Here is a 25,774-nt window from a genome sequence, read left to right as displayed (position 1 = left end):
GCCTGTATATAAATTAACCTTTATGTTATGTCATTGCAGATTAAAATCTATAAATCAAAATATTTATTGCATTTATGAAGAAAAGGCTCAGCACCCAAGGCTCTATCATCTATTGCCTCAATGGTGTACAGTGTCTTTGGCCAGATTGCTGAGGCAGATTGCCAGCAACAGCATTTTAGGATTGTTTGTGATTTGGTCTTAGTGACTTACAAATCCTCTAACTTTTCACTGATTTAGGAGCTGGTTTTAGTACTAAAATGTTTTGTGAAATACTCTTAGAGCAAAAATGTAGGAGTCCTAAAATTAGGACTGACACAGCCATTATTTTTAAGAGTTTCTCCTAAATCTGCAAGTTAGGAGCTACTTTTAGCCTTAAGATGTTTCGTGAATACGGCCCCAGGTGTGTTAAATAAGGAAGACATACAAAATGTGAAATCCCCAAAAATCCCCAAGACCAGGATTGAAAACCACTCCAATTTGAGCCTTTTATTGCAGTGGTTCCCAACCCTGGTCCTGGAGTACTCCCAGCACTGCACTAGATGTCTTTAAGGTGTCCTTCCAGTGATCCATGATATGAATACTGATGAGGGGATATTGATCACTTCTCAAATGTATTAGGCCAGGTGTACAGTGTGTCAGGTCTGATTTGACAGGTCTGTGAATCAGAAATTGAGTCTTGATCTAGGTCTTGAGACCACTGGAACATTGTTTCCAGGGTTTTGAGCTTTGCATGTTATTTGCATGTTAACATACGTAGGCCCTCTGCTAGGCCCTTATTACTGCATTTATTACTTGCAAAGTCGGTGTCTTTGTTAGACTACTATATTGCTGATGTAACATCAGAAGAAGTCTATGAGATTGTAAATATGTTCAATAAGTAAAATATGGACAACTTTCTGGCTGTTGTTACATCAGAAGGAGTCTATGATCATGTATAAAGTTCAAGATCGATGACTCTTTGGACAGAAATATGTTCATTGGGTCAAATTTGGACTAATATACGGTTGATGTCACATCAAAAGAAGTCTATGAGAATGCATAGTAAGCAGCTAATGACAATTAACCAAGAACACATTTTAGAATATTTCGGTAAAAATACAATATCTAACATGATTAACACAGTTTATTCAACATTATCAGTGATTTGAAAATATGTATTGATAGTCCAGTAATGAACTGAATGTCTCCATTTCCACACTGTAATGGATATATATGATTTTGGCATGTCCAACACGCTGCTCAGCTAAATTCAGTGAGTGTAAAAAGTGGTTAAATGACATAAAATTAAAATACTTTTTGAATGTACTTATTGTCCTCAACACGTTATTTAATAAAACAAGTCATTTTGATTATTTATATTTTATTTTCATAATAATAATAAGCATTTTGCATGTGTCCCTGAAATTGCTGTCCAGCCTGTCATTGTTGGGTAAACGCCCCTTTAAGAAACCAACTGATGTACTCAGTGACATCCCCTCCCCCATTTGGTCTTTCTCCAGTGGAGGTTAAAACATCTGCTGGCTGCACACACACAGTAAGTATCTACACTTATATTTCCTAATTTCCATCATATTGTGTTTGTAGCTGCGTGTTGTCAAGCTTAACATGTCCACCCTGTCATTGTGAAATATTAATTCATATAAAAGCTTTTCAGAAATTCTAAATATATATTTTAAACAGTGCACAGTTCAGCTTCAACAGTAAATCACTTTGCTAACTGCAGGTACACCATGTGTTCATTAAATGCTAACTTTAACCAAAAATTTCCACCCTGTCACTGTCCACCCTGTCATCAAGCCTTCCATGACAGGGTGGACATGGTTCATGACAGGGAGGACATGTGCAGTTTTTGCCACATTTAGATTTTTTTTTCACATATTAGAACAGTTATAACACATATATATTATAACAGTAGATTATATACATGAGTGGACGTGAACTTTTTTGGCAATATCACTATCAGCAGGTGTTTTGATGATGATGATAATTTGATTGAAAAATACAGCCCTAACAATGTAAATGAATAAGACTAGGCAAGCCTAGTTTAGCTGGACCAATTAAAGGGAAATTTGTAAGAGAACGTTTTGAATTGTTTTGAAATATTATAATTTTTTTTTTTTCATTTTCCAGGAATGAGTCTAAGTGGAGCTGAGATAGCAAGGAGATATAGGGAATGTTGTGATTCTGACCTAGAGAGAAGAAGAAAGTACCTTCTAGAAGAAAGTAGAGGGGAAATGGAAAAAAGACAGTCAAAGCACATCTGTGTCACAGTATGTTCAGTGTGTTTAGTTTTCATGGACTTTCAGTTTGTTTTCATTTGTCATGTGTCTTTGTTCATGTGTCTTTCCTGTTGTTTCTCTAATGTTCCTGTTCTCTTCTAGTTCACCCATTTAAGCATTTGTCCACCCTGCCATGCCAAGTTCCACCCTGTCATCTTGTTGTCTACCCTGTCATCTTCAACTTTTATGAAAATAAAAAATTATTTTAACAAGTTAACAAAACCTTGTGTGTGATTTCTTAATAAACAAATGAGGGCCAGTTAGTATTGTTTTAGAGTTTGACTAAATATCTTTGTTGTTAGATTTTGTTTAGAAAAGAATGTGCAACTATCGCATATTTTATTGGGCAATACATATTTAGGCAGTAACTTCATTTTTATCAAGACTTTTACCATTAACTAAATTGTTTTGTTGGGAAGGGGACACATTATCTTTCTGCAGATCAACATTTTAGAATCACTATGCAATGAAAATGTATTTATTCTACTTTGAATTTGTCCATGACAGGGTGGACATATTTTATGGTTTGCTCGTATATTGTCAGCTTGCAGTTAATTTATAAAAAAGTGCTGGAGCTTGACCAATATGCATTTCTAACATCCTAAGGTCTCCTTAATACAACACATATGTGTCACGATCTGCTCCGAGACACAAAGGTTTAGATCCAAACGCAGCTTTATTGTATGGGGCAATCCAGAGGCGTAATCCAATGTACAGGCAAGAGTCATACACAGACAGGCAGTCAAAACAAAGAAACAAACAAAACAGGCAGGGACCAGAGGCAAGAGAGTAATCCAGGGAACAGGGCAAGATATCCAAAACCAAGAGACAAGAAAACCAGGAGAATGCTCAGAAATGCAGTGTAACACTTAAACAAGACTTCGCGGTGAGTGAATGAATGAACATGGTATAAATAGACTGAGACTAACAGGATAATGAGACACAGGTGAATGCAATCAGTGAATGAGGTACAGGTGAATGTGATCAGTGATAAGTGATGATGAGTCCGGGCAGTGAGTTATGGGAAATGTAGTTTGTGAGTGATAATAGTCTTGTGGAGTGCCCTCTGGTGGCTCTCAAGGGCACTCCAGCTGGTGACCGTTACAATATGAAGTTAAATGGAAAATCTCAGATTTTTATTTTGGAAATTGTGAAGTCTCAAAGGCACTTTACGGTACACTTGGGATAACTTTGGCAAAATATGCTGTTGATCTGGCAATTTGTACATTCGTAAGGTTGCACTTTATTTTGCAGTACGTGTACTTACAGTGTACTTACCTAAGAAAGTAATGGTAGGTAACTACATGGGTTAAGAGTAGGTTCAGGGTTAGTACCTATAGTTATTGTAATAACTGTAATAAGTACATATAATGTACATGGGCAACAGGACTGTAAAATTAAGTGCTACATTAAATTTGAATCGAATGCACATTTACTGGATTTTCAAACAGTATTATCTGTAGGGAAGAGAACTGGGCCTTGTACTGATCTTGTTGCTGGTAAAAGATCCACGTGTTGGGAATGCACAGAAATAACATCACAACCACAATATTCAGATTCAGAAACGTGTTATTAATGTCACGACTACTTTTAGAAATGTAAACCGACGTGTAGCCTATATCATAGCATTCCTTATCAAACATGCAAGGTTAAACGCCAGAATGTCATTTATATACAAATGGCAGAATGTAACACAATTACATAAAGCACAGAGAGAGCCGCCACAATTAGCCTAGTTTTTTTTTTTTTTTTTTTAAACCTAAAGAAACAGAAAAACATTTTCCCCCAATTGTTTCTTTTTTCTAAAGCATCTCTTCATTGATAATGCGGCAGGTGAGGTGAGACTCTACAGCTGCCTCGAAAGCTGGTGAGCTGACTACCTAGTCAGCATGGGCACATGCTCATAATTATATGATGACCAGCAGAACTGTCTAGGTAGGCAGCTCACTAGCTTTTGAGACGCAGCCCGTTGCATCCATAAGGAGAGAGTGATACAGAGCTTTTGTGCATCATTTACGTGTGTATGGATTGATATCAGCATCAGACTCACCGGAAACGTGGCGAATCTTTCAGGCATTCCTCAAAATCCACCGTCACTTTCATTTTGATGAAATAATGATAGGCTATTAATCGCACTGATGTCTGGAGGTGATCCCAAGAGCGCACGAACAATACAAAAAAATACAATGATTTACAATACTTTTGCGTTTAACGCACGAAATGCAACTCATTTACAGTGCACACGGTGGCATTTATTGCTGATATGGTCATGGTATTTATTTGTGTATGTATCCTATGATAAAGCATCCGACATACAGTTGCGGTGCGCCCCATCCGACTAGCGGAGATACCAGTCTTACTACAGTGAAGGCTTCCCTCTCCCCAATACAATCTCATAGGCTACATGTTAATTAGGCAACGTGACGTTAGCCTATGGCAAGCCGTTTTAGCATTAAATGCCCCTGACTCTGTCAAATAAGAAAATTCGCTCAATTCTTAACAGAGCTCAGATTTCTTTACCTGCTTGTGAAAGTTTTGTGAAAAGTTTTTGGAAAAACAAATTTGATGATATAGTATGGGAAGATTTCTGGCTTCTTCAGCAAAAAATTTTTTTTTTATCTATTAAAGTGGTTGAAGTCTCTATTAAAATGATTCACAATTGCTACCCAGTTAATTATAAATGTGCAAAATGTAATAATAGTATTTCCCCCTTGTGCTCCTTTTGTCTGTTTGGGTTGACTTTTCAAACTTTGTTAAAAGGTATCTATCTTTAAACTTCTGTATAAGCCAAAAAAAATTATAAAAAAAATAATAATAATAATTTAGACCCTTATCATTTTAAATGTGTTCTTAACTTGCTACTTTTTTTTTGCCAAATTTTATATTCACAAGTGTACATTTTTTTTTATTTTTAAGAAAGATTTTGATATATATCTAAATTCTTTGAGGAACTCTAAAAACTCTACTGCGTAAGACTCTGCAATGGTGTCAATCATTTAAGCTAGTTTAATATTCTTTATGTTTATGTAATGTAACAATCTGTATTGTTTATTATTGTCTTGTTTTTGTATTTGTTATTATTGCATAATAAAAATAAAAAATAAAAATAAATGCCCCTGACTCTACTAGTCATCATTTAGTTTGATTAGTCAAAATTCCAATTCCAGATATCTGTTCTTCATTTTAAATCGTCGTAATTGGATTTAAGATACCTTCAAAGTGATTATTGTCAAGTCAAGTCTCCTTTATTTATATAGTGCTTTTTACAATACAGATTGTTTCAAAGCAGCTTTACAGTGATTACAGGAAAATAATGCAATAAAGATTGTTTCGGCTGTACAGAAGAAAATAGTGTCACAGTCCAGCTTAAGTAAGTTCAGTGTTGATTAATTTCGGTTGTAAAAATCATTAGTTATTAATTTAGTTCATTTATCTATATAGAAGCTCTGGAGAAAACAGTGATGTCATCATTTCCCTCCCATAGAAAACCGCTGAAAAGAAAACGCTTAACGTGGCTTAATGTATAATACAATGATATTAAAAAGCCATACTACCATAAAAAGCCATAAAAATACCATACTAATAAAGCATACTATCTACAGAAAAGCAGATGAGCCCAGAATATGACAGAAGAAAGCAAATTTGTGTTAAGGGCTTGTTGGAATAGTTCTCCCATGTGTTTATGACAATCTAAGTGTGAGTACACATTTGGTTTTTGCAAATCACTTAACCTGCCTGTGTTTTATTAATAATGTGTAGTGAATTTTGTCTCTTTTTTATTTTTATAACTGTTGGTCCATTAAGCCTCATTAAGCATTTTCTTGGTTTTCTATTGGAGGAAAATGCTTAACGTGTTCATATTCAATTCAATTCACATATATTTGTATAGCGTGTTTCACAATAGACATCATTTCAAAACAGCTTTACAGAAAATGCATGTCTACATCAAAATTTAGAGTGATCTGTTACCAGAGGAGTCAAATTATGTATTTCAGAAATGTACATATACAAATCACAGTTAAATGTATTAAATTAAACAATGTAATAATTTAAGCCAGAAACAATGAGCTCATTGAAGTAATGAATACTTGTTTGGTAACAAATGATTATGACATATAGAAAATTGTAGAACTGGTACTTGTTGATTCAGAGTCTGCGTCATCTGAAGTCTTCGCAGGAGTCGGCACTGTCTCTTCACAGGTATTGGGCATCTAAAGTCTTGGTTCCAAACTGGAGCTGACATACTTTCTAGTTACGTCAAGATGGGCATCCAAAGATAAAAAAGAGAAGCAAATGCTGTTCATAACATTAATCAAGGATAATAATGTGCATTTGATCTGATAACTCTATAAGGTTTTGAGATGCATTATAATGCTAGTCTATAGAGATGTGTCTTTAATCTAGCTTTAGACTGGGAGAGTGAGTCTGAGTCCCGGACATTATCAGGAAGGCTATTCCAGAGTTTAGGAGCCAAATGTGAAAACGCTCTCCCTCTTTTATTGGACTTAGATATTCTAGGTACTATCAGAAGCCCAGAGTTTTGTGACCTTAAAGAACGTTATGGATTGTAATGCGATAGAAGATCAGTTAAATACACAGGAGCTAAACCATTTAGGGCCTTATAGGTCAATACTTTGTAATTGATACAGGACTTAATAGGTAACCAGTTCCATTGGAAAATATTTTCTGATAGTTTTGACTAATTGTTATTATTAAAGATAATGTAATTACAGTATTAAAAATATAATTGATTTTGTACTTGGCATAATGCATTTTGGATATCTTTTAAGATGAATTAAAGATATCTTAAATTTGAATTTTGACTTGTCGAACACCAGTTAGTTAGTTATCTCTAACTGGTGTTCGACAAGTCATAATTCAAATTTAAGATATCTTTAATTCATCTTAAAAGATATCCAAAATACATTTTTAGATATCTGAAAGTAATGTAGCCTACTACTAGTAAAATTACAACTGTCGATGTCTTGAAAAGGATTTTTATACCAGGCAAAACTTAATAAGAGATATCTTGAATTGGAATTCTTCCTAGTCAAATCTCATTTAAAGATATCTGCAATTTAATTATGGATATCTCAGTCTGATTTTTGACGAGGAAGATCTTTCTTTGGGGATATCTGCATTAAGCTTTGTGACTGGGAAGAATTTGAATGTATATCTGGAATTAGCATTCGTAATAGTCAAAATTACTTTATACAGTAGATATCTAAAACATGCATGCAAATACACCTTTGCTAAGGCCCTACCTTTGGAAACTGTTGTCATCATCCATTTTGTATTGGGAATTATATAATGAAGGTCCTGCACCTTTGGTTAATTTTTAACTGCTTTAAACAGAAGTAATTCAAAAGTATATGAATATAAAAGTGTAAAAGTGACATAAGGTATGCAGAGAAGACTCAAGAAGGGTTTTTTTATTCTAAATCCTAAAGTAGGATAATGTTGAGATGTGCATGCTGTGGATTAAATTGTGTTTGCCTTCATTCCCAAGCGAACACATATAAAGTCAGTACGGATTTGTACTCATATCTGGTGCAACATCTGTCATATTTTTTAAAGAACTATTGACTGCCGGTGATCCACACTGAAAACAGCAGATTATCACTATCACGGATCTCTTGCTATAATACAACATTCCCAACTTGTGGGTTATTACCTTAATGACACGAGTAAACCTGCATTTATTGCAAGCCGGAATAACTTGAAATGTTCTCAGCGTTACACGTCATAATTATGAAAACAATTATGATTAGAGAGCTCTCTAATTGAGTTCAAGGGATTTATGTGGTGAATATGTTTCCATCGTAGTTTATGCATGTCTTCTTTTCGGATAAAACATTATCTGCCTAAATTGAGCACATACGTTTTTTTTTGTGCACATTTTTTTAATTTATGCACATCTTGGCATTTCCATCTAGCTTGTGATTTCTCAAAATTCACATAAAATACTGTAGATGGATGGCAGAATAGCTAGTTTATAATACAATATAAAGTTTTTTGTCACTTTATATTGTTCACTTTATTCAAAACTGATTATTTGTTGGTCATCAATAAAGTTTTTGCATAAGTTAGATATGGATCTTATTTCAGCAAATTACCTCTCATTGTTAAATCTATCCCCAGCTAGTGTTACAACTCACCGCAGTGGATGGTAGGTATTTGACATTAACTCACATAACCTGTGATTGTGTACACATCCAAGTGAGTTTGATTTGTATTATAGACAAATGTGGCTACAGTGTATCTAAGTTTGAGAGATCTAGCAAAAACAACCACTGAGTTACTGATGCTAAACAAAAAGTGTCACTTCCATCCCCGTCTCCCCTAAGAGGAAATGTCACGCATCTTAAGGGGGTCTTGCAGTATTGATTTGGAGAAGGAGGGGGCCTTGGAGTAAAAAAAAAGGTTGAGAACCACTGATTTACAGGGTTTCTTTTAACAGCACAAATTGAAGCAGAAACGAACGACATTAGTTTGGAATGTTTTAGATGACATGGGGTGAGCGACGTACATTCCTAAAAAAGTTCCACTGCGCTACTTTTCCATTGTTTTTCAATGCAAACAAAAAAACATTGTTATTCCATCAACAAAAACAACATTTGGTAAAAAAGCTTTTTCATCATATGCACCAAATGTCTGGAATGAACTCCAAAACACCTTAAATTTAGAATCACTTCCATCTATTAATATTTTTAAAAACCTTTTAAAGTCAACTTTGACTGAACGGTGTAATTGTTTTTAACTAGGTACCCTTTAAATTATATGTTTGTATTTACTAAAGTTAAACAAAATGTATTGTTTGTGTATAGCCTATGTATAGAGATTTGTTGTGTAGTATGTAATTTTTTGTCCTGTCTTTTTTTAAAATGTTTTTGTCTTTGCAACTTTTTGGCCGCCTATCTTGGCCAGGACTCCCTGGGAGAAGAGTTACTGTAACTCAATGGGACTTTTCCTGGTTAAATAAAGGTTAAATAAATAAAATAAAAAATGCGCTAGATGGACGTCTTTAACCATTGCGCTCGGGTCTTGCGTCTTTTGCAGCATCTCGTGCATGACACAGCGTTCTAAAAACGTGGTGCTCAAGTTAAAAGAAGTTCAACTTTAACTTCCCTAGGTCACGTTTCTTGAAACCATCACTCACTTTCTCAAAACCTTAAACACAAAACCAAATTTTCAAACCACATTCAGAGAACCTCTGACTCTATGGGCAAAATCAAACAGTTGCCTCAAAACCATGTGCTCAAAATCAAACAGATTTTGATCATTTCAGATCATGCTCACATAAGTCAATATTATAAACACTACAGATCATTTGTTAGACACTACATCAAAAAATTTAGAACACAGTATAGTTATGACAGTAGTAAGGTGAATAAATTGTATATTGTATGCACTGCAAGTATAGTATTGTACTGAATATTGAATGTCTGTATATTCAGCACTTGCATACTGTGAAAAAACAGTGGCCCAACTGCAAAAGCCAAAAAGTTTGAAAAACTCTAAATGAAAAGCATGTTATAATACACCACTTTGCAACTGCAAAATCAAGGCCGATTCATTTTGCTTCATCATCACGTCTTCATGTTGGGTTCAGACTGAGGACTTTGTCCACATCACAGACAGTGTTATCTTGAAAAAAAAAACAACAACAAAGAAACCCCCTAAAGCCAGATCCAGCCTTGACAACATTCTGTACACCTTGCTGTTTCTCGTCCTCATCCTCTTCCTCCTTGTTCACCACCTCTTTTACACACTCTTCCTCTCCCTCTTATATTGTTTCCATCCATTGTTGGTATCAACATTCAGTGCAAATTTTTGAATCAGTTTTGGGTCTCTGAACTCACTTGTATTATGTACAGTTGGTTTGGTCTCATCATTAGAAATAAGTGTGAACCATTTTGAGTCGTTGTGTGTAAACGATGACAACTGCGTTTTACTTTTAACTTTCGCCTGCCTGTGTTTAGCATTTTGAAGCATAAGTGCATCACAGTGCGAAATGTGTTTTAGTGAGTGAGAATGTGTTTAGAGTTTTGCAAAAAGAGTGTATTATTTGCAAACAGTGTTTTAACTACCTGAACTTGTTTAATGTTTTACAGAAAAAGGGATTAATTCGACAAATTGGTTTAGGCTATTGAGAATTTGGTTTAGAGAATGGGGTTTAGTGTTTTAGCAATTCAGAAAAACTGTAATTAGGTTAATTATCTGAATGTGCTCCTCCCGAACTTTGTTAACAAAACATAATTTAAAGACATGCGTTAAGTCATTTTGTGAATGCACGTTAATACATGCATGGCGTAAAAATGCATGACATTACCACACGAGAAGTCTGACATGTATAATGCACCAACCAATTGTGATGTGGCACAACAAGTCTTAGTCTTGTAGTCTTTTGGAGCTCTACAGTCTGTTTTCAGTTTAGAAAAGAATAGTATTATTCTTTACAGGCTGAATGGACAGGAAGACCGATCTCTTTAACCTAGCATACACATAACACATGATCACATTTCTATAATTCAAATCCAGGATTGTTACACTGCATAACTTAGGTCAACTGGACCCAGGAACACTTCCCAGAACATCCATATCCAGACCAATTGGCAGACTTGCACCAAGAGATGACCACAACGGCAGCCCTGAATGTCAGCGGACCCCATGACGACTAGATGAGTCCTAGAGACAGGTACGAAGACCTCGTCGACCAGACAAGTCCTCTGCACAGACCCCTATGGCCAGCTTCACCTCCTCTCCACATGCCGGCATGATGTATCCCGATCTTCAAGCAGGAGTTGGATGAAATATTCTGAGTGATATCAATCCACAATCAAACTTGTGATGCAGTCTGGAATCATAATAACATCATGTTCGTTGGTTTGACCAGAGGAGAACTGGACCCTGACTGACTGAACTTGGTTTCTCCCAAGGTCCCCTTATTGGCTGAACAATGACACTATTGCCTTTTTAGAGCTGCTTTGCCACATTGACCATTATTTTCCCGTTTCACTGTAAAGCTGCTTTAAACAATCTGTATTGTATAAAGCACTATATAAATAAAGGTGATGATAAATAAATGGAAGTGGTGGAGACTTTGTGGAAGTGGTGTTTATTTTTTTTTTTGCAGTCAGTATCACACTTAACCATATTCATTTGCCAAACACCACAGGTTTTTCCCTATTACTCACATTGCATATATATTTTAGGACTACATTTTTAGACCAATGTTACAACAAATGTGCACTTACATCAAATTGAACCCCTACCGGAGTACATACAGCACACGTTTCCAATTAAATACCATATGCAGATTTTACAAACATTTTACACATGGATACTGTTCCAACCTTACAATGGGCAACTTTTCCCCCACTTCAACAAACAAAATGCTGATTTTTTTTTTTTTTTTTTCGCATCATATGACTGCTATCTTGCTAACTGTAGAGATTCTTCAGCTGAACTTAATGGTTTAAATGAAGTTATGCCCAGATGCCTTTTTCTAGTCTTTTGGACGTGTTATATAGTCATTGTCAGTTTTAGAGTTTTATACTGGTCTCAAGGTTGGCATATCACACTATACAGTAGAGAAGACATTGTTTGCAAGATCAATAGTTTGTAAATAGTTGATATATCTGAAACAATCACTGAAATTCCATGTGCAAAAATAAGCATATGAAAACATGCAATGAAATGCATATGATGAGACAAATGACACTTTAAAATAAATAGACGTTCAGTGTATGTAAAACAGTATTCAAGTCTATGGGGTACTTGGGGCAGTACCTTTACATACATAAGAAGCAAGCAGTGGAGTGATTGTAAAGTAAAATTCTCTGCCAGATGTTTTCTGCAAATGGTGGGTCCCAAAAGTTGTGATGCTTTACAACTAATTCTTGAAAATAATTAAAAAGCATCTATCAATAGTTAACAAAATATTAAAGCAAAGGTCCTATTTAAAAACATAACAGATCCAGTATTTGCAACAAAACAAAGCAATCACTCAGCCAAGCTAATATATAGTCCAAAAATCACTTAATAAAATGGTATGTTTGTTAAGGGCTCAATGCTTCCCATTGGGAAAACAAAATAATCATTAACATATCTGCAACTTCTAAAGTTGACAAACGCCATTTCTGAAGTGATTATCTCTCATTCAAAGGCTGCATATACTAAAAGATTTAAGGCAGAAAAAAAACAAAAAAACAACCTCAAATGTTACAAAGCACACAATGGTCGAAGTGTTAAAACACTAGCATCAAAAAAGTAACTAAAATTCACTTTGGAAACTATTCTCTGAATGAGGGTGAATTTCATGTTGTTTCAAAATAGAGATATTTAAACTTATGGCACAATCCCTGAAAACAAAACCTTCACTTTAACACTTCCTGAGGCTAAAGCAAAGTATTTCCAATATTTCAACTTGAACACTTAACATTCCCAAATTAAAAGAAATGTGCATTTGGCAGATTTCAGAGCAAAATCCTATAAAAGTCAAATAAAATCACATAAAACTGAGTTCATAGTTTACTGGTGCAGAGGAGAAGACTTTATCACCATTGATACTTCTGTTTGGTTAAGAATAAACCTGCGTAAATAAAAATTGAGTTGGGATAGTTCATACAAGTGCTGAGGGTCTCTTGAGCACAGCACTGTATTTCATAGGAGCTCTATCTGCCTTCAGCTGAACATTCAACAGGGTGAAGATGGAGATCTCCTGCAGAAGAAGACAACAAACCATTATCCACTGCAAGAAATAACCATGGTGTGTGTTTGCTAGGATTTTCCGAGATGTAGCTAAGGTGTTGATCCACAGTTTCTATGATATTTTGAGTGGCTTTGGCTCAGGGTCAACCCAGACTTTGTTGGCGCCCTGGGAGAGATTTTAGATTGGCGTCACTGAAACACTGGCGACACTAAAATAGATTCAAATTACTTAAATTTATACAAATAACAAATTTGATAAACTACCTGTTCCAAATTACTTTTTAAATATTTAAAAAAAAATTAATGTACACATGAACCATTCAGTACTCAGAGATTTAAGTGGAAAATATTAGGTGACGTAAATATTATGTCTGGATATTGTTGACTACCTCACAATACAATACGCATGTTAGAAAGTGAAAAGTCACCTTTCTAGTCACCTTTGTTTATACAGCTCTTTATTCAATACATATTGTTTGAATGTGCTGCTTTGAACCAAAATGCTTTCGTAGTGTAGACACTCATGTAGGGCTGTGCGACTGATTGTATTTCGATTCCGATTTTCCAACGATTATGAAAACAAGATAATCAAGCTAAAACGATTATTGTGCCGCTGAAGCGTTCCGTCCAAGCGCACTTTTCTTTCCTTCACAGCGGTGTTCTTTCGTTCCTCCCCAAGTCAAATTGAACATCCATTCAATCCACCGTAAAATACAGTCTACTGTTGCTAAACTGCGGGACATGCTTGATATTAAACAGTGTTATTAAAAGTGCATTAAGCTGCGAAAGAGATGCTGTTCCCTAGCCGGCCTCCTGTGCGTGCGCTCCGAGATGGGGAACGGGCATAAGCAAACTTTACTGTGGGCTTCAGATACGCGCCTAAACGGTCAAATAGCCTACACACAAATATGTCGAAATGCCGTTTTGGTAAGTATCCTCAAACACAGTCGGTTATATCTTAAGTGAATGTAAACATTTTGAGAAAGCGTGTTTGAAATGCGTTGGATCTGTGCAGCTCTTGAAGTCATTAATGTTAATCAAACAACAAAAGACGAAGATAAAAAAAAAAAATAAAAAAAAAAAATCACACACTGCTCTTGAATGAATAACTTTTGTAGTTATAAATGAATAACTTTTGTAGTTTTAAATAAGGATTAGTCTATATTTAATGTATACAGCAGTGTTATTTTACATTGATTACTTTATTAAATTTCTGTTGTAGGCTATTACTCATCTGAATACTACTGTTAGTACATCTTTCTGAAAAACCTAAAGCACTTCATTTAATTTGTATTTTTGTTCTGTTGTATTTTTTGTCGGTTTTGTTTGTAATTTGTTTCTTTGTTCTTATTGTATTGCTGACTGTTTACTTGTCTTCTGTAACTGTTTTGAGGACTTTTTACTTACATTAATTGACATAGTATTAGTTTTAGCTGAAGTATCGATAGTTGTGAAATGTAAAAAAATTTATTTACATTTTCTCGTATCATGAAATAAGACTGATCATATCACCCAATAATAGTGCTAAATAATTGAGATTTCAATACTGACCCAAATAACCGTCCTACTCTCCTAAAGAGTAAACATTATGGGAAGCGCACTAGCCAGACGGGATTTAAACTGGAGACCCAAGTTTGGTTTGAAGATGAAAAACGTACCAAGCACAATGTTCTCTCACCATTCCTGATTTCTAAAACACACTTACAGTGTTCGGCATGGTCTTGCGACTGTCGGAGCAGAAATGAAAGCTGCTGCTCACCATATGTTTTTCCGTCGTCTCCGGGCGCGCCACTATCTTTTTGCACCCCAGGGTACCTGCGTTCACGGTCCGGCCTTGTTTTAGCTCTTGTTAACTGGGTTTTCTGAGAACACTGCTATTTGGCTACTAGGGTGTTCTAAGCAGCTGCCAGGAAGTTGTTAGGTTCTGAATGGTTTTAAGAATGTTGATACACTATATGGAGAAAAGTATTGGGACACAACTCTTAAATTATTAAATTCAGGTGTTTGAATCAGACCCATTGCCAAAGGTGTACAAAATCAGACAAGAGTTCAGTGAATTGAACAAGTGTGGTACTGTGATAGAATGCCACCTTTGCAATAAGTCAGTTCGTGAAATTTCATCCCTGCTAGATATATCATGGTCAACTGTGAGTGGTATTATTGGAAAGTGGAAGCATTTAGGAATGGCAGCAGCTCATCCATGAAGCGGAAGACCTCACAGAGCGGGGTCACCAAGTAGTGAGGAGCATGGTACATAAACGTCACCAAAACTCTTCTGATTCCATAGCCGAAGAGTTCCAAACTTCCACTGCCATGACATTCTACTGGATGAATGGGCAAAAATTCCCACCGAAACGCTCTACAAAAACGCTAATTTTAATGTCTATTTATTTAGAATGCAATGACACTACAGTCACTGTTGGTGTAATGGTCAGGTGTCCCAATACTTTTGTCCATATAGTGTATATGCAGTTGGTACGGTGTCCTAGACAGTTTCTTGGGTGTTGCTAAGTGGTTGTTAGGACGTTCTGAGTGTTTTTATGTATTGCTATGTGGTTGCTAGATTCTGAGTGGTTTAGAACATTGTTATGTGGATGGCTGCTTCTGTTATAAATGTAAAAGCATATCTTCATGATTAAACAGTTTTTTTTTAAACATTTCGAAATTGTAAACATTGTGTTTGCAACTGCACTCATTATAAACCCACCAATACAACCGATATTGAGAAAATTAGGCTTTTAGCAAACAGAAGAAAGCTGCATCATTAGTAGCGCACCTGTTGTATGGACTCCTTGCTTGGGTCACCTGTTTCCCAAAAAAGCGTCATCTCTGGTCTTTTTCCCACTTTACGGAAGTTGACCGCCTTTAGTCCCTCTAATGACTTCAAGAGAAACAAAGCATGTTATTTATTATTTATTATTTCATGCATTATTAAAAAGCAATGAATGTTTTTTTTCTGTTGTGGCCATTTATAGTGTGCTGGTTTATAGCTCAGCTGGATACCACATTACATTCAATGGATTTAAAGGTGTTTTCACAGCTGGCAAAATGGGCTTTTAATTAAACTTGGCTGCCTATGTGGTAGAAAGTTGAATCATCTGAATCATCAAAATCAACTAAATCATGGGGTTGGTGGTTCATTGTTAGTTCATCGTTGATTACTCAATATATCATGGGACTATTACATTTAGAATAACTGTCTAGCCAGGATATCTTCAGAGTTTCTGAAACAACGACCTTGCTAAAAAATACTACTGATACATTATTATTTTCAAATGTTAAATGTTAAGCCTGTAAAGAGAAATCAAAGGTTAAATATTTTGGCCTGTAAAGAAAATGTTAGTTCATGATTCATTTTTTAAAATTCCCACAACAACTTGCACAACGTTCTTGAATGAATAATTTATTAGATTCACGCCGGTCTGTTATTGTAGGGACATCGACTTTACATTTTCACATCCCTAAACATATCCTTTCCACCCTTTTGTTTTAATTTATACTGGACATGAAAATGTTTATTTAAAAAAATGTATATATTTTAATTAATTAATTTATTTTAATTCTTCCTAAACGTAAATCTTCTGCTAGCATGTTGTTCTTTTCTAGCTAATAATGGGCTTCATAAGCTTGAAACGTCCATCCTGTTACACATTGCATTGTAAATCTCATGTAACAGGGTGGACAAACCTTCATCGAATGTGAAATTTGGTCAGAATTATTAGATTATACTATAGGTTATTATTATTATTAGGTTATAGCCTGAGCTTGACCAGTGTGTTTTATGATAGACAGACATTTTCTCCCTTTGACAAGCATAAAAAGTTGTTGAATTTTAAAGTTGAAAATAAAAGATGCAGTTCTGACTATATTGGATCCAACAGTAATGTCGCAACACACGAGTGTACATGTACTTACTTTACTTTCACTTCACAGAAAATTATGAATATAAAAACGACTTAATTCATAATTTGTTTACACATGCGTTTAATTTAAACACTAATATAATGTAATAACTACCTTACAAATACATAAGGAATAAATATAAGTAAAAATAATTACGCAGACTGGAGTATCTTTGATAAATGAGGTGTATGGCTGAATTTCACTGGTTTACTAGTTTACTATTTAGAAGGAAAAGCTGTGAAAACAAATAGTTGAATAAGTAATACGTACATTACAGTAGATTCGTTTCTGCACTCCATAGCGAAGCACCAGCACATCAAAGGACTGGTCCAGGACCCCCATGACCATAGCTTCTGAATCCAGAGGACCACACTCCTACCAGCAACATCACACTCATTAATAAATGGTTTGTTTACCAACAACATTTCTGCCTTTGCAGATCAATAACAACTATGCTAACATTATATCAAGGGCAAAATGTATTTGCTCAAATTTGTTCAAAGTTTTTTTTTTTATTACTATTACTATTTACATACAAAAGTGTGTAATGTGTAATGTGCATTCTATGTGCAAGCTGTGCAAATGATAAATAAAACCTGACCTCTTGAGCATCAATGCTATGATACATACCTTCACAAAGACAGCAAAGAAAAGTTCAGAGCTCAGCTCTTGAACTCTCTTTGAAGCAGTCTTCCTGTCATTGCAGTGGGATGACTGTTTGTGTATTTCCTCTCCTGAGAGACTCAAACGTGGCCCACAGTCTGTAATGACACAGATAGAATAAATATAAGGCTCCAGATAAAACAGCACTTAACTTAAAGTCTGCATGAACCAGAAGTTGTGCATTTCGGAATGAAATGCAATATAGAAAGATAAAAAAATAGAGGGCGGGGCTTGATTTTTACGCACATCCTCGCCATCTCTAGCTCACAGCAGACTGACAATTGGAGAGGAGTTGTTAAGGATGTTCTGCCCAAGCCGTCAGAGAGGAACACCATTCCAAATGGGAAGCACATTTTGAGATTTTGACTTAAGATTATGAAGATCATGTTTTTCATTCGGTGGATTAACTTGCACTGGCAATCGGTGGATTAATGATAATTTTACACTTTCAAATGTGTTCTAGTAAATGTTGACTAGAACTTGGCATGTTCATGTCACTCATGTAACCTAATTTGTGACTCAATTACAGTGGGATTTATTAGCATCCTCTTGGTCGACTTTACAAAGGATGTGTTTGGATATCTTTGTAAAGAGTTACCAATCGGGAGAAGGGTATACAAAAGTATTTTGAAAACATTAGATGTGCCATGGAATACTGTGAAGGCCATCATCAACAAGGGGAGACAACAGGGCACCATAGTGACATTCCAAATGAAAGGGCACCCGTCCAAAATTGATGGATGCTAGGACTTACAGTAGCATTAATTGAGCTGGAGGGATATCTGGCAAGTACTGGTCACATGCTGCATGTGACAACAACATCCTGTATTCTTCATATGTCTGGGCTATTGGGTAGGGTGGTCAGATGGAAGCAATTACTCAAAAATAAAAAAGAAGAAAAAAACATGTGGTCCAAAATGCAGCAGCTAGAGTTCTTCCTAGAACCAGAAAGTATGACCATATTAGCCCAGTTCTGTCAACACTGCATTGGCTCCCTATTAAACATTGTATACATTTTAAAATATTGCTGATTACTTACAAAGCACTAAATAGTTTAGCTCCCCAGTACTTGAGCGAACTCTTAATGCATTATAGTCCTTCACATCTATTGCGAGCTCAAAATTCTGGCCAGTTGATAATATCAAAATCGACTGACGGCGGTAGATCCTTTTCCTATTTAGCACCAAAACTTTGGAGTAGTCTTCCTAACATTGTCCAGGAACCAGACACACTCTGTCAGTTTAAATCTAGACTAAAAACACATCTCTTTGACCTGACATACACATAGAACATTATACATATCTATTATTCAAATCAGTTAAATGATTGTTAGGCTGCATAAATTAGGTCAGCCGGAACCGGGAACATTTCCTATAAAATCTGATGTACTCTTACATCACAAGAAGAATGGAATCTATGCTAATATTAGTCTCTCTGGTTATCCCGAGTTTTACTGAAGTCAGCTGGATCCGGGCTGTATCCAGATCAGATGGTGGACCTGCGCCTAGACACGACCACAACGCATCCCTGAAGTGTCAGCAGAGATTGTGTCAATTAGACTCTCTCCTGTGAAGGCCTCATCGACACGACAGCCATCGGCACTGATCCTCAACAAACCCGTCTCCATACCGGCGTGACTCTGATCTTCAACCAGATGGAACTGGAAAAATATTCTGAATGTTCTGATCCAATCTGACTTCTGACCTGTAATGCTGCCTGAATCATAATCAATTGTTTTTCCCCCCTCTATCCTGTCACCTGATGGAGTTTTGGTTCCTTGCCACTGTCGCCTTTGGCTTGCTTAGTTGGGGACACTTAATATTCAACAATATTATTGATCTGTTATCACTGTAAAGCTGCTTTGAAACAATCTGTATTGTAAAAAGAGCTATATAAATAAAGGTGACTTGACTTAAAATAATTATGGTTTAATGAAACCTAATTGGTTTGAACTTTTGGGCCATGATTTTAAAAGGAACGTTTGGCTCAAAAACAAGATCGCTCATCACCCAAATAACACCATACCCACAATGAAGCTAGGTGGTGCAAGCATCATGCTATAGGGCTCCTTCTCCTCAGCTGGGACTGGGGCAGTGAACTACTCCAGTTCTTGTTAAAACACACTAGACATGCTTATTCTGTGCATTTTGATCACTTTTTGTGGGAAATCATATTTGTTTTGTCCATCAAAAGTGTGCTTTCACTTTAAGTGAGCATGAGTAGTGCAGCAAAAATAGACTCGGCGCCGAAACCCCTGATTCACTGCTGCTCTATTAAATGTTGCATTGCATAATGGAACATTTCCCTCACTAGTGAGCAGGCAGCAGGACGTTGAGAACCTCTAGTGGAGCTGGAGCACATTACAGAAAGCCTTCAGTCAAGCAATAGTCACATGCACCCTGACTCTTGAACACGAGTAACTCACCAATGGAGGCGGCCAGTAGACGGTGCACGATGACATCAGCATAGCGTCGTATAGGTGAAGTGAAGTGTGTGTAAAGAGGCACATTCAGAGCATAATGACGGAAGAGCTTCTGATCCTTCAGAGCTCCAGAACAGAAATACACCGCCATCTAAACAGGAAAACGATATCAAATAATTCTGATTAGATCACAAGACGTTCAACAGTCACCATTGCTTCAGTTCTAATAATCTGACACATTAGCTCTGTTACAATTCAGAGTAAGCTGCGCAACCAGGATGGAATTGCCGCTTCTTATACACACACACAGGCTGTTCCAAACAGCAGGTAGAAAATTATGTTGCTTTGTAAGAAAAATCTATTATTAAGTGTTCCCAAAATGGTGGACTACAGGAACGGCTTAGTTACGAATAGAGTTATTGATACTGGATAAAATACATATTAGTACTGAATAAAATGCAATGATATAATATTCAGTAATATTATCGATTTGACTGCACTGACACTATTGTACGAGAACAAAACTTGAAAAGAATTGAGCCGGATGACACCAGTGTAATGCTGCATTATAGCCAATTCGACTTGGTTTCATACAGTCATTGATTAATTTTGCAACATCAACAATGTTACTGAACTTAATTCTCAAAGTGGATAACCTGCTTTACCACAGAATTCTGATGTATCATTGATCATTATTTTCCTGGTTATTATTGCACAGCTGCTTTGAAACAATCTGTATTGTATAAAGCACTTTATACATAAAGGTGACAAGACTTTAATTAATAAGGAACGATAATGCCCTTTATTTAAGTGTTCAATCAATGTATTTTTATGCTAAGAGTATCAAGCTAGAATCAATCTTTAGGATAGGTAGCTGCCAATAGGTGTGTTTCCATCCGAAGTTGCGCATTTAATTTAAGCACAAAATTGGAATATCGCATAAAACATTTTGTGAATAATGAACAGTTTCCATCCAGTGAGCCGAAGAGAACAAAATTGTCACTTCCTGATAAACTGGCGCTAAATATCATAAGAAAAATGGAAGTTGCTGCAGTAGGAGAAGCCACTGTATAAAATAACTTCACATAAAATAAATGACTTGCGCATGATTTGCGATTTGCAAATTTATGGCGTTTCCATTCCATCCCAATTATGAAAATGCACATAAAAATAGATGGAAACATAGCTAATGTAAACAGTGAAGCAGCTGACTAGGGTGTGAAAGAGACAACATCCTCTTCCTACTCAACATGGTGTGGACATATACATCAGAATGGATGAACAGAAAGTGGATTTAAACTGTTAATAACAGGAGCACATCTTCACCTGCATTGGCCTGGAGCACATGTTAGTGAGAACTTCTTTCCTGGCAGTTGTATACTCGTCATCCCCAAAGCTTTCATTCAGACTCCTCTGTCATAACAATAGACACAGATTAGAATAGGCACACAATTGTGCAAAAACACAAACACACACACACGTTGGGTTTTTGTGTTTCATGAACACTCCATTGACAATTATAATGATATAATGAATTTTATACTGAACAAACTTTACACTATTTCCTAATCTTAACCTTTTCATTTTTATATATTTTTTTAAAGGCTTCTGGGTTACACATAGTATAAGCCCTAGTCTTTGAGTAGGAAACAAGACAATGTGTCAGTAGCTGATTCTAGGGGAACACCTTTGGGTTGTACCAATTGTCTAAAGACCATATAGAATCACGCCAAGCTATGGGAACGGTTCACATATGGAAGGGGGGAAATCTACTGAACCACCACCGATGTGCAGCATCCACCTGGATGAGACGGCAGCCATATTGCGTCAGAACATCCACGACATATGATCAGATTGTGGAGAGGAGACAAAGTGATGAAGCCAATCAGTATATATGTATATATATATTAGTGCTGTCAATAGATGATTTTTTATATTTATTAAATCACGATTTTTTTCTTTGATTAAATTGCGATTAAAAACACATAAGTTTTTATACGTTTTTCATATATTTTATAATGTAATAATTTCACAGTTAATCTCCAAATTAATGTAGAAACAACAAAGATATATTATGATACAGTATATTTTAAATACTTGTTTAATGGCATCTTTTCATGAATGAAGGACAGCATCACTGATATTAATACAGCTACTGATGCTTTGATGAAAATGACTGGCACGTGGCACTGGCGCGAGACTTTCTGTGCGTCACTGAAAGGACATTCACAGACCACAGAGAGTCAGGACCTCAGTTTAATGTCTCATCTGAAGGACGGTGCTTTTTTGACAGAACAGTGTTCCCATCACTATACTGGGGCATTAGGACACACACAGACCACAGGTTGAGCACCTCCTATTGGCCTCACTAACACCTCTTCGAGCAGCAACACCGTTTTCCCAAGAGGTCTCCCATGCAGGTACTGACCAGGCTCAACCCTGCTTAGCCTCAGTAGGCAACCAGGCTACAGGGTGATAGCTGCTGGCTGAACTGATTAGATTTATGCCACTGGCAAGTGTGGTCAGAGTCTAGATAGATCAAGACACAGATGTCACTGAGTCTCAAGGGTGCCAGACCAGCACCCATGCACTTTGAGAAAGTTTGAGGTGCTAAAGCCAGACTGAAAGGAAGAACCCGATATCACTATGCTTTGCCCCTGAATATATGAACATCCTTCAGGTCGACCGTGACAAACCAGTCTCCTGGTTGAATCTGACCCTAAAAAGGACAGTGTGCTCACGCATATCGTTTTTTTCTAGTCATAGTCGTGATGTTGTCATTACAGTTTACATTATAGGCATCAGAACTGCGTCTCCTCGCAGCAGATCTTCATGTGTGTGTGACGAAGGGATTCCTGATGCTGTTTTGACTCCTTTACACATTTTATCAGCTCTTCACAAGTTCTCAGCTGGTCAAAATACCTTCATATGCAGTCTACGCACACACAACGAGTGCATTTATCCCAGCAAACACCATTGTTTTTGATGTTTAGTAAGTTCCATCTCAAAATAGGCAACACGTCATAAAATCCCACCAATCAGGTTGTGAACATATCCCTATGCCTTTAGGTTCGGTGATAAAAAAGAACACTAAGCGGACCAGGACTAAGGACTTTTTTTTTGGGTCCGGACCAAGTGAACCAAGCAAACCAGACTACAAGCGTGAACACACCCTCAGAGTCCTGTTCGGGTCCTGTTAGGTAAACCCGCACGTGTCTTGAGCTGATGGGTCTTGCTCATCAAAGACAGCGAGACATGAACGCAGCACTTTCATCTTAAAGTTGTCGCCACGCTTACAGAGTGAAGTGCCTTGCAGCACAGTTTGAGCATGCGGCACTTTACGTACCATGAGTGTCGTTGCTAAAAATATATAAACAGCAGCACACTTGTGATAACTCTCCAAAGTACTTTCACTGCGAGGAGAAAATAGTCCACTCGATTTTGTTGCTGAAGAACACTGAATAAGCAACACACTGAGCTGGCATGATTATATAAAGACAGTCAGCACCACCCAAAGGTCTTCCAGGCTTGTCGGAATGCAACAATATGGTTGTGGAAGTAAAAATCCCAATTTTTCTAATAACAATTTAACAACTGGGCATCCACTTTTATGTAGGATTTTTGATTGTGAAGTGGAGATTGAATGTCAAGGTTTCCAACAGTACTTTAACGTCTGTCTCAATGTTCCTGGTTTGGAGTCAGTTTGCCAATGTTGGTTTTTAATGGTGTTGACATAGTTTGAGATACCCACATGGAGTGCCCCAGATGAGGTGAAGTCAATGTCAAGGCCCATTTGGTCACAAAATTCCTGCAGGTCATCCACCATCTTGCTCTGGGGTGGCGGGTGTCTCCGCAGCAGGGCTAATTCTGGGTATGTGCGGTAGATCTGATGGGCGACCGCCATGTTTGCCAGCAACATGAACTCCTCCACCAGTCTGTATGACACAGGGCATGTGATTCATTGTTCAGAAGCTCAATATGAAGGTGTTCAGGGCCACATGTTGTGCAATACCAGAACAGGAGGTGACCAGTTCAATTTCACTAAGAAATTACAACTAGCAAAAGGACAGAACCAAACAAAGCTGGCTTTAGATGACAAAGCATGCATGCCCACTTACACCGCTTAGTGGTGAGCATTTTATCACACAAACCACAGTCAGAGTCATATCAACAGTTTTTGTGTGCATTCTTACTTGTTGCTGTCCCGATACTGATAGATGTAACAGCCCTGAGGCATGCTGGACTCCTTATCGAGTGTGAAAGATAGCTTAAGCTGTAACCAGAAAATGTCAACAAATGAATTACATTACTGCAACTGTCATTAAAAAAAGCTCATCAAAACATTCAGTTGCAAATTACTCCCTGTAGGCCTTTCCTATCATTTAGAGTATAAATTACTTAGCACTAATCCAAGGGTATGTTATACGAAACTTGCACACAATTATTAGTGAATGAGGTTCAATGAGAGTCCAATTCTAGATTTTCCATGTTTTCTTATAGATATTTGAACAGCCTTCTAATACAGTAGGTATCAAATAGTACATGAATCCCTCATCTAGACACTCATGTTTTCTCATAAACTGACAACATTAAACTTTAATTTTTAAATTAAAAACAAGAAAAACATAGAGTGGGCTTAAAAAAAGTACATGTGTCTCAACCTTATAAGCTCACCTGTCTTCCAAATAAGCCCAATTTGTGTTTTTTAATGTCATCTGACCTTAGTTCTAAACATCTTTTTAAAAACCGAAAAGAGTTAAAACCACCAAAAGTTCCTCAAAATATGCTTCAAAGATATTAGACTCTTATCCAATAGCAAAAACGTGTAGTCTGTCTGGACTCTGGAGTGGCCTATTTGACAGAGCTTATTTCAAAAATCGCAGGACTATATTATCTACACCCAATTCAGCTTGCCATTTTTAAAGATAAAAGCCCAGATAAGAATTATATTTTTAACATTTTTCAGCATAATTTCAATAATAACCACCAGACAAAACAATTTTCAAACATTCTCTTCTTGTGGATGGCTCTTGGCCAAAATTACTAGTAAAGCTGATCAGTAAGTGAGATGATCAATGAGGAAGACATATTTTGTATGAAACTCAAAGCTTTGCCTCTAGTAATGGTGATTGCTCATGAACACATGAACTACATGATTGGCGCAAAGAAAAACAGCATGTGAACAGCTTTGTGCTGGAAGTGCCGTGCCAAAATATCCCTGAATAACTTGAATGAATTCTAGACCCTGAGGGAGTCACCACCCAAAGAGATCCATCACTGAGACACATCAACCAAAAGTACTCATATCTTTATGAAACTTCCTCATAATAACAACAGGGATTATGTAAGGGGAAATATTTTTGGTGAGCCTAATGAAAAACATCTATGATACAACACATTACAAGTGTGTTCATGAAGTTTGCAAGTGAGTATGTGATGTTGAAAGACACTCCTATGTTACATAAACTAACTGCTTGTTACTGTAAACCGATCTATGTGTATCCAATAGTCATCTGTCTATCCAACTTTCATCTATCTGAACAAAAAAAATGTTTAGGTCACATTTACCCTAAAATACACAGGAAAACAATCCTTCTATCCATGCTTCTGACTTTCCCACTAAGCATCCATCCACTATGGGGTTAGAATCGTTCCTTTATTCCAAATAAATAGATTATGATCCACAAATAAATGTAAAGTGATTCACACAAATGTTATTAAAAAATAATTACACTTAGTTTTCCCAATAAAAAACAAACAAACAAACTCATAAATATGTTTTTATGTCAAACAG

General features: G+C 36.5%; 2 protein-coding genes across 3 annotated transcripts in view; both read right to left on the bottom strand.

Moving 5' to 3' along the window:
* Positions 1-4,603, bottom strand: part of acap2a (ArfGAP with coiled-coil, ankyrin repeat and PH domains 2a) — a 98,619-nt gene extending 94,016 nt beyond the window's left edge. The window contains exon 1 of the mRNA XM_084120210.1: positions 4,330-4,603. Coding sequence (XP_083976336.1) covers positions 4,330-4,382 — 53 coding nt within the window. The 5' untranslated portion in view covers positions 4,383-4,603. The remainder of the gene's footprint in view (positions 1-4,329) is intronic.
* A 6,775-nt stretch (positions 4,604-11,378) lies between these two features.
* Positions 11,379-25,774, bottom strand: part of dis3l2 (DIS3 like 3'-5' exoribonuclease 2) — a 53,575-nt gene continuing 39,179 nt past the window's right edge. For both annotated transcript variants that reach the window (XM_084119400.1, XM_084119401.1), the window contains exons 14-21: positions 24,174-24,253; positions 23,732-23,915; positions 21,307-21,393; positions 19,984-20,131; positions 17,526-17,656; positions 17,166-17,270; positions 15,769-15,873; positions 11,379-13,002 (exon numbers count right to left, since the gene is read on the bottom strand). In XM_084119400.1, the coding sequence (XP_083975526.1) occupies positions 12,904-13,002; positions 15,769-15,873; positions 17,166-17,270; positions 17,526-17,656; positions 19,984-20,131; positions 21,307-21,393; positions 23,732-23,915; positions 24,174-24,253 (939 nt within the window). In that variant the 3' untranslated portion in view covers positions 11,379-12,903. The remainder of the gene's footprint in view (positions 13,003-15,768; positions 15,874-17,165; positions 17,271-17,525; positions 17,657-19,983; positions 20,132-21,306; positions 21,394-23,731; positions 23,916-24,173; positions 24,254-25,774) is intronic.

This window comes from Abramis brama (assembly GCF_963993115.1).
Source record: "Abramis brama genome assembly, chromosome: 7".
NCBI classification, from domain to species: Eukaryota; Metazoa; Chordata; class Actinopteri; order Cypriniformes; family Leuciscidae; genus Abramis; species Abramis brama.
This window is presented reverse-complemented; position numbering and strand designations above follow the sequence as displayed.